The 15,253-nt window shown below is 43.1% G+C and overlaps 1 protein-coding gene across 8 annotated transcripts in view; it reads left to right on the top strand.

Moving 5' to 3' along the window:
* Positions 1 to 15,253, top strand: part of TENM4 (teneurin transmembrane protein 4) — a 691,021-nt gene that overhangs the window by 635,703 nt on the left and 40,065 nt on the right. For all 8 annotated transcript variants that reach the window (XM_025042569.1, XM_015600544.2, XM_015600547.2 and 5 more), the window contains 2 exons: positions 1,870 to 2,119; positions 11,955 to 12,187. In XM_025042569.1, coding sequence (XP_024898337.1) covers positions 1,870 to 2,119; positions 11,955 to 12,187 — 483 coding nt within the window. The remainder of the gene's footprint in view (positions 1 to 1,869; positions 2,120 to 11,954; positions 12,188 to 15,253) is intronic.

The following is a 15,253-nucleotide window of genomic DNA, read 5'->3' as shown; positions in this document are numbered from 1 at the left end:
ATTGACAAGCTAGTTCTACAATTAATGATAGGATAAATATTTGGAATTAGCTAAGGCCGTTTTTTGAAATAAGAATACAAAGAGGCACTCTCCAGATATTAAGCTGTCTTAGAAAAACTAAAACTGTGTGGTGCTGGCACAGGAACAGATAATTAGATTCCATGGGACAGGACGAGGACTTCAGACACTGACCTATGAGTAGGAATTAGAACTAGGTTTGGCCATGAACATCAGAAAAGCCAAAATAACAGAATTGCAAACTTATTAAAAATTTGTTTCTCACTCACCTGAAAGTCTTGAGCTAGATCACCCAGGGCTGGTTTAATGCCCTGCAGGGTCAGAGGTCAAGGCTCCTTTCTTCTCGTTGCTCTACTCAAGCCTCCATCCTCAAGGTCATGGTCCAAGGTGACCACTTCAGCTCCAAGCCTCACATCTCCTTTCCAGCCAGCAAGGAGGAAAGGACTAAGAGCAAGCCCCTTCCATTGTAAGGACACCTCCCAGCAACACAAGTGCTACTTCTACTGCCACACCATTGACTGGGACTTCATCACCTGCTGAGTAGAGCTGCACACAGGGTGGGGATTATAGTCAATTCCAGATGGTTCTGTGCCCAACTAAACATCAGGGTTTCTATAACTATGGAGTAAGGATGGGGGATAGTGTGAAGATCCATGGATACCTACAAGTTTCTGCTGCACACCATGTGCATTGGAACTTGGTATACAATAGAGGTGGCATCACATTACAGTGGAGGATGGGTAGGTGTTTTAGAGATTGATACTTGGAAAACTGGCTCAATACATGGAGAAAAAATTAAGTTCATATTGTCTACAAAATAAACAAAATAAAGTTTGATAAACATCCAAATTTAAAAGATAATATTTTAAAATTAATAGAAGAAAATATAGGAGAATATCTTTTTTGATCTCAAAGGATTCACTAAAACCCAAGAAGCACAAACATTCAAGTAGAAAAATGATTGATTAGACTACATAAAAATGGAAGATATCTGTTCAATAAAGGCCAAAGCTAATAGATGACAGCCTGGGAAAATATACTCATGACCATGAAAACCAAAACTCACTCAGGCATCAGCTGGTAGGGGTGAAGAGTCCAATTTGGTGGCCGTGACAATATATAGGAGATAAAGGATGATCTGGGTCTGAAAAGAAACTATTAGATATGGGACGAAGTTTATGAGTTATTGAGGTCAATCCCTTCATTTTGCTGGTGGGAAAACAGGTCCAAGGATACTAAAGCAGTGAAGAGATCTCTGCAAGATCTGAGATCAGCCCATTAGCAACAAAACCAGGTAAAAACTGGGGTCTCCTTGGTGAGAAGAGACCGAGTTTCCCTTATGCATTTCTATAAATATTGGTACTTACTCTGTGTCAGGTTCTGACTCTGACACTGGGGATATAGAAAAGGGAGAAGACACAGCCCCCACCTTGAAATAGTATCAGTCTAAAGAGAGAAAAACAGGCAAGTACAATAAAGAATTCATGTGTAGTAGAGACTTGAACTAGGTCCATGAGATGTGTGCAATTTATTTGAGAGGCAGTGGAACTGAATGGTTGAGAGCCCAAACTCAGGAAACCTCCAGTATCATCTGTGTAACCTCAGGTAAGCCACCTAGCCTGTTCCCCTGTTATCTTACAGAGTTGTCGTGAGGATTCAATCAATAAATCAATATGGCCTGTTCAGGCTCCTCTGGGTTTCATTCTGGAGGTGAAGCAGCCTTGGGAGATGAGTGTAGAAATGGTAGGCAGGGATCTTGCACTGCTCGTGAAACGTAGGCCACTCTGTGGTCAGCCACAGAAGAGAGCCTCGCCCTGCTCCATAGATGGTTCTGTTCTGTGCTTGTTGCAGGCATCCTGCACAAAGGGAATGGGGAGAACCAGTTCGTGTCTCAGCAGCCCCCTGTCATCGGGAGTATTATGGGCAATGGACGCCGGAGGAGCATCTCCTGTCCCAGTTGCAATGGCCTTGCTGACGGCAACAAGCTCTTGGCCCCTGTGGCCCTGACATGTGGCTCTGATGGGAGCCTCTATGTCGGAGATTTCAACTACATCCGAAGAATCTTCCCATCTGGGAATGTCACCAACATCCTGGAGCTGAGGTGTGTATGGTGATGCCTTCCTCACAGGTCTTAACAATGTCCCTTTGCCATTAGGATTACCTGGCATTTCCCACTGGATCCCGAAAAAGGGGCAGGACAGAGCCTCACCTGTCAGACTCAGAGACTTTTCACTTCCCATCTCAGAAGTTAAACTTTTCACTTCCCTGCTGGGGACTCTGGGGAAGCAGGTGCTGCTTTTTACAGGGCATCATGATGAAGACAAACCACTCTTGGGACAGGGAGGTGCTAACCTTGCATCCAGGTGATGTAGAAGGCTGCTAGCAACCAAGAATTAGACTCCTTGGAAGCCCCTGAATCTTCTCTCTGCCTCCTAGCACCAACCTGATTTCACTTAGTTACATGAGTCTTTTTTATAAGGACAAGGATAGCTTAATGGCCAAGGTCGCATGCCAGTGTTACCAAGATCGGCCCTGTTACTTAACACTCATCAGGTTTAGGAGTTCTCTTCAGCTGCCTAATACTGAGATAAGGCCTCCAGGCTAAAATCAGGCAGCATCTCTCTGCTCCTAAGGTGCTGCCAAGCCAGCCGAGTCGATCTCTTCTTTTCCTCCATCCCGACAATGAGCAGTAGAGCACAGCCACACTTACAGCTCAGGGAAGGGCCTGATGTGTTGGACTTTCTCTATGCCTGCCTAAACCACATCTCTTTAGAACAACAATACTGTGGGCTCTTTGGTCACAGAGAAGTTGTGGTTAGAAATAGAGAAGCCAAGTTTTTCACAACTGCTTTCTTCTGGGCTGGGGTCCATGTGAGTGGGATAGGCCCTTCAGCTGGAACACCTTCCTCCAAAGTGGCCAGGGGAAAAGGAAACTCATTTTTGTGAGGCCCTTGCTCTTTACCCAGTATAAGAGTTCTGCAAGATAATGATTACTAATGCCCATGACAAACAAGAAAAAGGAGAGTTAGAGAAGTTAAAGAACTTGCCCAAGGTCTAGCTTCTAGAATGGTGGACCCAAAACCAGAAGGCCATCATGTAGCTCTTCCTCATCAAAGAATTGTCAGTTGGCCCAATGAGGGCCGCTTTGGCTTAATGCCTTATTAAGTTATTCCCTGGAGGTGAGTGCCTGCTGAGAATCTCACTCTGCAGTGCATATGTGAACAGAGGGGAAAGCTTGCTGGCCAACGGACAGCCATCACAGCCCCCAAGAGGAGACTGTTAGTACTTGCCCACACGCACAGGGACAAGTGAAGGAGAAGGTCTTTGGACACAAAAAGATTGAGAAACTCTCATTCTGTGTAGTCATAGGAAATCAGATATCAGGCTGAATGAGAACCAGGCCACTGATGGAATATTCTCTGCCTTTCTTCCCTCTGTTATGAGTTTGACTGACAAAGACATTTGTCAAGGAAGAAGGAACCCTTGAGGAAACTTGCTCCAGTTAGCTTCTCATATTGTCTTTCTATCTCCTACACTGTGAGGAAAAGAGCCGTGGCCTAAGGGATCAGCCCACCTTGGCAGAGAAGCTGTGCAGCTTGGGGCAAGACAGTTATCCTCTCTGGGCCTCCATTTTCACATCTTTAAAGTAAGAGAGCCCATTTTCCTTGTCTTCCTCCCACCATTTTGGGGAGATTATGGAAGCCAGCAGGTAAGGAAGGGAGGAGTAAATGAAATTTAGAAAGAAAAATAAATTTATCAATATATCGTCATCTTTATATATTTTCTTCCAGTCTTTTTTTTTCCCCCAGGTCTGTTTCTCTGTGTTAGCCTCTCCCTTCTAATCATAGTGTATCTCCAATTCTGTATTCTGTTAAGAAGAGGACCATAGTGGGCTATGCACATTTTGATAACCCTTTGTAGGACAGCGGGCACAGACAGAGACACAGCATGTGTCTGTCGGGCCAGGGAGTTTATTGTTTCAGCTTCTTTCTTAGCCCTGGTGAAAGCAACACCATGTGTCAACCTTGTCCTCTTTCCTGAAGTCAGCAGTAGTGGTACAGGTGAAACCATGCCTCTTCTGTGATATGTAGCTGCTTGTAAGTGAGCTTACTGACAAGCAATATCCACTATAAAATATATCAGTGTCATAGCTGCTAAGTCTTTATTTATTATAGTATTGTATAGTACCATTGCTGTCAAGTTTTCAGGCTGCTAATAATGCTTCTAACCCTGCTGCTAACACCTCATTCTTTCTTCTATTCCCTGCTCTCCTGTCTTCTGTCAGAAATAAAGATTTCAGACATAGGTAAGCCAACCAGTGGAGAATTTCCTGTCTCTCCTCTGCCTTGTTGCATGTTGTGTGGTAAGATGCATGTGTCAATTTCAGAAGGCTCAATGGCAAATGAATCCTCTGTGGCTGGAACTGATTGGAGGTAATCAGTTACAATGAAAGGACGTCATTAATAATGGTGGGTACGTGTGAGAGCCTGAACTCCTTTATTCTCTAGCAAAGTGCAGCAGTTTATTTGGTAGTCTGTGAACATGACAGACTGAAGTAATAAGGAATAATTTTAATGTTGGCATAGTAATGTGAACACCACAGTCTGCTTATCCTTAGAATAAAGGAGAACATCATCCTAACTGTGTTGAGTGACTTTGGTGGTCACAGTGGGAAGTCCTGAGAACATCTCGATCGAGAGAAGAAACTAGAAGAAGACAGGTTTCAGATTTGCACTTCTGTGGGCATTCTAGGTACCTCGACTTTAGTGGCTGGGATGCCAGGTGACCCCACCAGACAGTTTGCCAACAAGAACAAAGTGGGGTAGGATTTCCAGACCCTACAGACCACACAAAGAGAGCAATACCCATTGTCATGTAGGCTCACAGTGACACTACAGCAGACAGAAGTGAACCTCATTGGATACACCAGGAGAAATGTCTGCCTGTCAGCGTCACCTGTTACTGTGGCACATATTTGACTCCTGGGTAACAGTCTCTTTAGAGTCTCCCAGCCTCACACACTTTTGGATTACTTGAAAGTTGCCTTAAGCAGATGGAGCTTTGGTTTGCACTGCTACAGAGGTGCTCTCAGTCACCTACATGTGGCTCAGATCAAAGTGGCATATGAAGTGGATGCTAAGTTGTGATAAAAGAAAGTCTTAAGATGATAGGAGGTAGATGACCCAAAATCCAATAATAATATCAATATCTACATGATTAGATATAGTATTCAGGTAACAATCATATATACTAAGATCATAATAATAGTTAACATGTACAGAGCATTAATGTGTAGCAGAGAGGGAGTTAAGTGGTTTACACGGTTTATATAACAGTTTACCCCCTATGAAGGAGGTACTCATGATACATCCAATTCACAGTTGAGAAAACTGAAGCTCCCCATTTGTGTGACTTAGAAAAGATTACTTCATCTCTCTGAGCTTTAGTTCCTAACTTGAGGTTCGTAAAATCTCCCTTAGAGGTTGTTATAAGGGTCACAGAGGATATTTGTAAAGTATCTAGCATTGTGCCAGGCACAGAAAGGAGCTCCAGAAGTGGTGATGGTGGTGGCGGTGGTGGTGGTGGTGGTGATGTAGTATTATCATCATCTTTATAACAATTATATGATGTCTTCATCTTTCCCAAAAAGGAATTCAGTCCTCTTACTATCAAAGACACATGCATTAAAGTAAATTAAATAGAATTTAGGAACAAAAGAAAAACAGAGGAAACAGAGATATGTAATCATATATCGAATTAGACTCTGAACTTCCTGGCAGACAGAATAAACAGGGAAACAAATATTTCCATGGTCTGCATTATCGGAAATGGGAAAATATGCCCACTTCTCAGAGGAGGAATATTTTTTTCTGACACTGAAATCTAAAAGATTTTCAATGAGCTTCGTATAGTTGATATGGGCCCTCAAGTTCAGTATATTTCATGTGAAGTATATTTCAGTGAAGATCATGATGAACACCTAGCACTGAACATTAAAAATGTCCATCAGTGGTGATAACTGCCTGGGTCACAGCCAGGATACCGGGAGACCTAGCTGGGAAGAGTCAGGATGTCAGGGTGCTTGTCCAGCTTTGCCATGCATTCATCATGTGACCTTGGGCTGGTCACCTTGCTTTTCTGGTTTTTAATCTTGCCATCTGTAAATTGAGAGAGTTATGGTTTCGGTGCCTGTTGTTTCTGATGTTTAGTGATCTTTTGCTACAGCTATGGTATGATTTCAAAGCCAGTTTCTTGCTTTCTCTCAATTCATTGTTTTCTCAGGTGCTAAAAACTATTTCTAAAGTGACCAAAGTAGGAGAGGAAAAGGAATTCTTTTCTGCCTTTCAGTTTTCTGAATTTAATCCAGAATAAGGAGGCCTGGGTTCCAGCTCTGATTTTAACTGGTACCTAGACATTGGCAAATCCCTTCCTTTCTCTGGGCCTTCACGTCCCCATCAGTGAATGTCAGAAGTGGATAATGAAATTCTAAAATTTTGTCCTCTTCATTAGCACTTACTGTTTCAGCTGTTCCCAGGAATAGCTTTTTGTTCAGGCTGGTGCTCTTAGGCTGTGTGTGTGTACTCCTCAGAGCAGTCTCATCTCCTCTGCCTTTGGCCTTTTTGGCCTCGACGCTGAGCATGCTCAGTCCAGGGACCACTAATCCTTTGGGCATCTTCCTCTGTGGACCCCTTCAGGGAATAAGGATCCTCATCTCTTCCCAGATCTCTTCCCCAGGGTCATAGAGGAATATTTGAAGCCTGTTGCTCAGAAGTACATTTGAACTCAGTCTAGATCAATCACAGCTATACATATTATGTTAATTCTAGCAGAGCCCTTAACTGCCCCAGGAAATAGGTTGGACAGGGCAATGTTAAGTCTACCATACCTGTCTTTTCCATTATGTAGCAACATAAATTTTCTGGAGGTTTCTCAAAGTGACCAGCTACCATTTATTGGGCATTTTTTTAAATTAAGTTTCTTTGGTAACATTGGTTAATACAATTATATAATTTTCAGGTGTACATTATAATTTGACATCTGTATATTCTATTGTGTGTTTACCATCCAAAGTCCAGTTTCCTTCAGCTACAATATATTTACCCACTTGACCCTCACATTTTTATTTTTTAATGAACAAGTACTATGCTCAAGATTTGCATTCTTTATACAATTTTGTCCCCAAAATACCCATTTGAAGTAGATGTGATTATCCCCATTTCTCAGATGAAAAAACTGAGGCTCAGAGTAATGAAGCAATTTGCCCAAAGTCGCCCACCAAGTGGGCAGTAGAACTGGTATTTGAACCCATGTCTGTGTGGCTCTCATACTCGAGCTCTTCCCACTGGTTCCAAGATCCAGTAAATCAGGTTCTGCTAGGGCTGCCACCAGATGTGGTCAAGGGATGCTCCTTTGCACAAGGTAGACCTTACTCTGAGGCAAAGGGAGAATTCTCACTCAGAAGCAGAGACCAGATCACCTTTCATCCCAAGAAACTCCTGGCTCGCAGCTCCTGCTAGGAAATTCCCTAGAAAGAGGGCAGAGTGAGGCTTGACTTTAGCTCATTAACTTCAGTAATGATACCCTTATAGTCTCTTAAGATTTTATGTAACCAAGGTTATGTTTAAGAAAGTAGAAAAGAATGTGGGCCTTAGGCAGACTCTGGAAACAGAGCTGTGACCTTACTCTGTGCCCAGGCCTGCTCAGGATCAGAACTGGGTCAGACACACGTCTGCCACAGAATTGGGCCCGGGGTCCCAGCCGTAGGCCATTATCCATCCCATGCATTTATGGTTGGCAGAGTCTTCTAAGGCCTTGTTACTTGAAGTGCAGTCAAGTAACACTGGCATCCTCTGAGAACTCGTTAGAAATACAGACTGGAGGCAGCAACACCCCAGAACTGCTGAACTGAAATCCTCATTTTAACAAAATCTCCAGGTGATTCATATGGACATTAAAGTTTGAGAAGCACTGGCCTAAGGCCATGGTTTACAAATCTGTCTGTGCCTCAGAGTCACCTGGAGAGATCTTAAAGCTACAGATGCCCAGACCCTTCAGATGTTATGCGTGAGGCTTTTTTGAAAGCTTTCCAGGTGAATCTGAAGTGTAGCCATGTTTGTGAGCCATCACTCTAAGATCCTTAGCCATGGGTATTTTCTGCATATTCTCCCAGGGAGGCAGATGGTCACTTACTCACTGATTCAGAAATTCAGCAGACCTTTCTGGAGCACTTCCTCTGCCCTGGCCCAGGTCTAAGCACCAGGCACTAGAAGCCAGTCCCTACCCTTGAGGAGTTCAAGATGTCATGGAGGAGACAGGCTACCAAACAGAAACATGTCTTAAGGTGCTAGAGGTAGGAAAAGTACAATCTGCTGAGAGTCTAGTGAGAACACAGCAAAGAAGTAGCCAATTCTATCAGTGAGGGTAAGGGGAGCCCAGGAATCAAGGAATGGCATTACAAGATGAGGTGATGCTTGAGCTCAGTTTCAAGATATGAGCAGGTACTCTGGTGAATAAGGGCAGTGGAGCCTCCTGAACCCTGAGAAGCAGTGTGGAGAAGTAAAAAGAACACTGACTTTGGAGTCAAGTAGATCAGAGTTGAAAATCCATCCTATCACTTAGCAGTTTCTGACCCTGGTCAAGTCACTTCACCTCTCTCAGTCTTAGTTTTCTGAAATACTTTAAAAAGAAAAAAAAAAAGCACCTGCCTTATATGGCGGTTGTGAGGAACATGAGATCATGAGTATAAAATGCTAGCACAGTGTCCAGAAAGGAATAGGCACCCAGAGATGGTAGAGAATGCTTCTGTACTCATGACAGTCGTCTCTGCAGCTGTGCTCCACAGACAGGTGGCACTGCTCCCAGCAGAGGACCGGGTGCTGTTCCCAGTGCAGGTGGCATGAGGAAGAAGTGAGCTCTGCCAAGTGGAAAGGGCTGTTGAGATGGATAATTTCATTTGATCCTAATGACAAGCCTCTGAGCAAAGCAGAGCAGGGACTTAATCATTTGACAGCTAAAGGACCTACAGCTTGAATGATTTAGGTGACTTTCTCAAATTAGAATTCACATCTAAACCACCACAGACCTCAAATTTGTCCTTGGGCACAAACGATAGGGCCACAGCATTTATAAACTCTGGAACGATCCTGCCAATGCGACCCTGTTCTGGAATTCACCAATCTGAGAAGCTCCACGTGAGTGGCACTTCTCTGGGGCAGTGCAAAAATACATGAACCAGAAACGCAGGGGGCTAATCTAAGTGGACAGGGCCCCTCATCATACTCCCTCAGGACCCATTTTTCTGCCAAGGTGGATAGCACCAGTTTATCATGAGTAATGCACAAAGGAATGAAATAATCACATCCACCTCACAGCTATCATCAAGAAAGCAGAAAGATCAAGGCTGCCCTATCGTTACAGAGTGGGATCTAAGGTCACTGCATTTTATCTAGCCAGCACCAGTGTCATCAGGAAAGATTAAATCTGTGCCACGTTATAGGGTAAGTCACAGGAGTCATTTCGGGATAAACAGGACAGCTCTCCTGTTACCACCACCCCCAAAAGAGAAGTAAAAGAAAAACTCAGGAATTTGATTGAAAATACCACTTAAATGAACTAAAAATGGTGATGCCATTTACTTAATGCAAGCGGTTGCTATGAGCTAGAAGGCACCAAGCTGATCACTGGAAATACAAAAATAAATAAAAGCCTGTCTCTTCATGTATTGACTGTAGGATTTGGGAAACAGACACATAAATAAATAGCCACAGCATTATGTTAAGTGTCCTGTAATCCAGATATGAACAGATATGAATCTCAGTGCACAAAGAAGAAAGGTCCAGGAAGGTTTGACCAGAAAGGGTGCGATTTGAGCTGACCCCTGAAGAGTGAGTAGCAGATCAGCAGACTGAAAAGGGAAGGGGAAGGGATCTCCCATGGGGCAGGAACAGCAGATATAAAGACATATGAAGGCACGTTGAGGGACAAGTTGTCAGTATTGCTGGAGTGCAGGAGGTCTGTGAGGAAATGTCTGGAAGAAGGCTGGGAAGATGGAGCAGCAGCAGAGCATTGTGGGCCTTGTGTGCTGCTAGGCTGGGAGTTCTGAACTTAGCCTATAAAAAATGGGCAGTCCTAGAAGGAAAAGTATTGAGGTGACATGTTGGTATTTGGGTTAGGTGGTAGAGAATAGCTTGGGGAGGACCCAGGCTACAGGCGGAGAGACCTGCCCTTTATTCAAGAAAAAGGTGATAGGACAGTAGTGTTAGGGCTGGAGAGGCAAGACGGTTGGAGAAAATCATGACATCTTAGTCAAATTCAAGAAGAGGAAACGAAGGAAAGAAAGCCTTGTTAGAAGCTGCCAGTCCCCAAGACACTGTCCAAAGCAAGGGGTGGTTATGATGACAGACAGTCAAGGCCAGATTAACACCTTTAGACACCTTGACACTAAAAAGATTAAGATGCCCCAATCTTCACACGTAATTAAAAAAAAAACCACCAATCTGGAAAAAATTTCTTCTTTTAAAGACCCAAAACTTACATGCCTGATAAAATATGAAATAACTTCTTTCTAGACTTTTCTAACCCCCTTACTTGCATCCCGAGGGGATGTTCAGCGCCCCTACTCTGCGGGTGCTCTAGGCATTGCTCACTCTTCCCCGCTTCCCTTAACATAGTATGTCCCACTGTCCAGTGAAAATGGCCAGTGCCAGGCCATCCAGCCTGAACAGAGAGATTCCTTTGAACCAGAAGACTTTCCAGAGACTTGGAATAATGGGCTGTCAATATGAGATGCAGTTTAAGGGCCTGGGAAATATCAGGCCATGCACAGGAGCTGAGAACAGCTTCCCAAGAATTATGACTCCAACTCCAATGTGGCCTAGACTTGGAAGAAATTATAAATCAGTACCGTGTGATAACAGAATCCAAGCTTAATAAGTGGTACCTACTCTGAAGTCCTCTCTGAGTACGGAAACAGACATAATGACCAGTAATTAAAACACCAGTTAATGGAGTACCTACAAGGTGCTGTGTATCATGCTGAACATTTGTCTTATACTATTTTATGTAATTTTTCCAATACATCAACAAGGTAGCTATTAACATCTCCATTTTGCAGATAAAGAAAACTGGAAGCTCAGGAGGCCAAGTAATTTCCTTAAGTCTCAGAACCTGGAAATGACAGAGCTAGACTTAGAACCCAGACTGGTCTGATTCCAAAGCCTGTGCATTTTTCCTACCCTCTGCCTAGAGACAGAGCCTTGTCTCCGTAATGCCTCTGTACAGTCGTGGTCTGACTTCACTTACCTCTGTTAGCATAGCCTTGTCTTTATGACAGTTTTCCAGAAATAGAACCATCATCAGCACTGCTCTGGTGTTTTATTTTTTCTTGGATGTTGCTACAAATTACAAACTAATCGTGCAAATTCATTTGTATCTGACTGCAAGTGGGAGAATACTGGGCTCCTGATAAGTGTAACACGAGTGTCAGCTGAAGACGGTGTTGATGCCAGCAGTGTGTCAGATTTGGCCAGGGTCTTATCAGTCAGTCCCAAGCAGGGTTGTGGCTGCTATAAAAACTCTGTGAGAGAAGAGCTTGTGAGTCAAACTCTAAAAGTGTTCTCTGAAGTCAAACACTTTCATGGTTCTGGCTTGGATTTACAGGCTACGTATGGTAAGCCTCATTGATAATCCTTTTAAGAAAACACATACTGAGCTCCTGATGTGGCACTGGGCTGGGCATCACAATCATTGGCATTGATGGTTGAGTGGAAGGGAGAGTTAGACCAACCATTGCGGCCAGAAAAATTGGGGAACTGTCACTCAAAACGTGGACATCATTTCCATAAGACACTTGGGCTTGGATTTAAGTTGTATATATCTCTGGCTACCTGATAGGAAAAAAGAAAGTGCTCTCCAATGGGCATGTCCTTGTTTTCCAGTCACAGTCCAGCACATAAGTACTACCTGACCACGGACCCTATGAGTGGGGCCATCTTCCTCTCTGACACCAACAGCCGGCGGGTCTTTAAGATCAAGTCCACCGTGGTGGTGAAGGACCTCGTCAAGAACTCTGAGGTGGTTGCGGGGACAGGTGACCAGTGCCTCCCCTTTGATGACACTCGTTGTGGGGATGGCGGGAAGGCCACGGAAGCCACACTTACCAACCCCAGGGGTAAGGCCTTTTTTCTAAACACTTTAAGTGACATTTATTGGGGTGCTTTCCATTGTCAAAAGAAATACATGTTTATCGTTGCAAAAATTTTTGGAAATTACCAAGAACTCTATGGAGGAAAGTTAAAATTGTCATGATTCCCCCTGCCGGAAATTCCCAGTTAACATTTCCTGTCTTTCCTACTAGTCTTTTTTCTAAGTGCTGTGTGCATGCAATACTCACCAAAAACAAATAAAATGAGATCGCATTAATAAACAAGTTATTTTAATAACCTCCTTTTTCTCCTAACCGATAAATAATGAACGTGTCTCTATGTCATTAGTCTTCTGTGTACTTGTTTTTAATGGCTATATAGTATTCCATCAAATGGATGTCCCGTCATTTATTTATCAGTGTCCTTCTGTCTCTCATGTTATTGTTTTATAAAATCATCTCTGCACATGTTCATGTGCCATAGAATGGGTTAACTGTTTTAATTTTGAGTCCTGCAAAAAGTTAGGCCTCTTCATACCCATAATCACAATTTTTCATTCACTTAGCAAATATTTACTGAGTATGCAGTGCACTGTGGTTGCATTATGGCAGAAGATAAGACTTGAATGTGAATCACTCTGATATGGGAGAGAAGGAGAAGTGCTTCCTGAGATGCCAGAAGAAAGAACCGTGCATGGGAGTCCAGAGCTGAGAGAGGCCCCTGTGCCTAGGACAGTAGGAGGGCTTTTTGGAGAAGCCATCATTTACAACAAATATCCATCATTCACCCTAAAGCCAGTGACCTATAGTGTATAAGCCTCAGAGTCCTTGTTGATAAAATAGAGGTAATAACACCTTCTGTGTCCACTTCCTAGGATCATTCTGAAGGTCAACATGAATATATTTCATGTGATACCTTATAAAAATTGCCATTGTATTACTAAATAGTGCCAGATTTCAAATTAAATAGGGCCTGGTTTCAAATCAAAGCAGTTAGATGCTAATGAAATGAGGCAGTCCTATATTCAAATTCAGACATTGCCACCAAATAGCTGTGCAACTTTGGGTGAGTTGCTTAACTTCTCTGAGCCTTATTTCCCTCATCTGTGAAATAGAGATATACTATACAGTTGAAGTACACATTAAATATTATCAGAAATATAAATGCTTAGTACTATGGTACCGGGCACATGATAAACATCCCATAAATGGTGATTCCTATTATTATTATATTGTATTATATCACATCACATCGTATCATATATTATATCATATCATTTATCTCTACCATGTACCTGGAATAGTCAGGTGGTAACTCTGTGAGGTAAATAGTATGACATGTGTGGTTAATCGCCCTCCTAATTATGATTTCCTAATACTAAGAGAGTAGGCTGGAGTGGAAAGAACACTGAGCTTGCACTTAGAGATTCTGCATTATGGTTTTCCTTTGCCACTCTCTGGCTTTGTGACCTCCTCCTCTGGGGCTCAGTGTTCCCACTGGTAAATGAGCAGATTGGGCTAAATTATTCCTGTGACCCCTTTCAGTTGCAACTTTCTACCCTCTTAGAATTAACCCATTTTTTTCTGAGGATCTTTACTCCTTCCAGGTCTTTCTTAGTTACCCTACACACTCTCCCATCACACACGCATGCACAAACACACACACATATGTAGTAGCAGTGAATGTGCCCAAAAGCCTGATAGAAATGACAAGGGTGCCATAATACCGAGACACTTTGTAGCAGGGAGGAGAAAAGATGTTCATCTCTTTAGCACAACAAAAGGAGAAAAAATGATGTAATTAATCAGGGGACAGATCACTTCCATTAGCCTGTGCAGCCAACTTTGTAAACAAGAAACTCGATTGTTCATGAAGCACTCATCAGTCCTGGCAGATGGAAGAGAAAGACAGCATAGCCTGGCAGACAAGAAAACTCCTGTCTTGGTACTTAAAGAATGTAATTAATTTACATTCTAGGCAGGGACAGAAGAAAGGCTTCCTTGCCTTGAGGCTGCCTGGTCCTCTGTGTGAAATTGCTTGTCAGCCCTGAACAGCCAAGGAAGGGGCAGAAGGAACCATTGCTCCAGTGGTTTTTTTTATCCCTTAGAGGCCTTTGGGGCAGTGCCTTAAACCATCCTGCTGACCAGTCATAGATACTTGGGCCCCAATAGCAAGGGTCTTGAATCCCACAAAGTGCTGGTCATGTTCTCATAATTATAAGTCACTAATAATGATTGAGGGGTAACTGTTAGAAGTCAGGTGTTATAATCCCCATTTTATTGATGAGAAACTGAGACTTGGAAGTGAAGTGACTTGCCTAAGTTTTTATAACTGGAAAGCTTACACTTCAAATGTCTCTACTTCTATGAAGCTTTTTCTGACTCCTCCTCTCCATGCCTTCCCCAGAGTAAACTGAACAGAATAAAACTGACCAGAATCATCTTTTGTCGTGACCTTCTCTGGGTTCTGTCAGTCCCGGGAGCACTCCACACATCATCGACTCCCTCTCGTGCCTCCCCAGCCAGACCATGCACTTCACGGGGGCACATCTCCTCTGTGGCTCAGCCCCAACATCCCTGAGTACTTCTCCATTTGGTAGGGTTATATCTAACTCTTGTGATTCTGGACCTGGGGTGGAAGTCAATATCACCCGTGAGCATTTTTAAAACATGCTTTGGTCTCATTCCAAGCTATCCCCTGAATTAGTAGTTTCAGGACTGAGGCCAAACAGGTATCTTTTGAAAAAACTTTTCAAGTAATTCTAATACATATCAGTGGTTAAGAAGTACTGATTTACTAGAGTGGTTCTCAAACTTTTATTTGTATTATTATCACCCAGGGTGCTTGTCAAAAATACAGGTAGATGCTCAGGCTCCATGTGAGATTTTCTGAAGCAGCTCCCAGGTGATTCTCACACACATATGAGACTGAGAAATAAAGATTTAGAACAATCTATTTACCAGCTGAGAAAACAAATGCAGAAATGTCCATTGACTTGCCCAAGGTCACACAGCTGGTCAGAGAGAAAGTCAGCGGGGTGGAACAGTCTAAGGAATGAAATAAGTGATGTTGAATAACAATTGACTCTTCTC

Source organism: Pteropus alecto, unplaced genomic scaffold (genome assembly GCF_000325575.1).
Source record: "Pteropus alecto unplaced genomic scaffold, ASM32557v1 scaffold7, whole genome shotgun sequence".
In the NCBI taxonomy this organism is placed as follows: domain Eukaryota; kingdom Metazoa; phylum Chordata; class Mammalia; order Chiroptera; family Pteropodidae; genus Pteropus; species Pteropus alecto.
The sequence above is the reverse complement of the archived record's forward strand: the minus strand, read 5'-3'. Positions and strand labels throughout refer to the sequence as shown.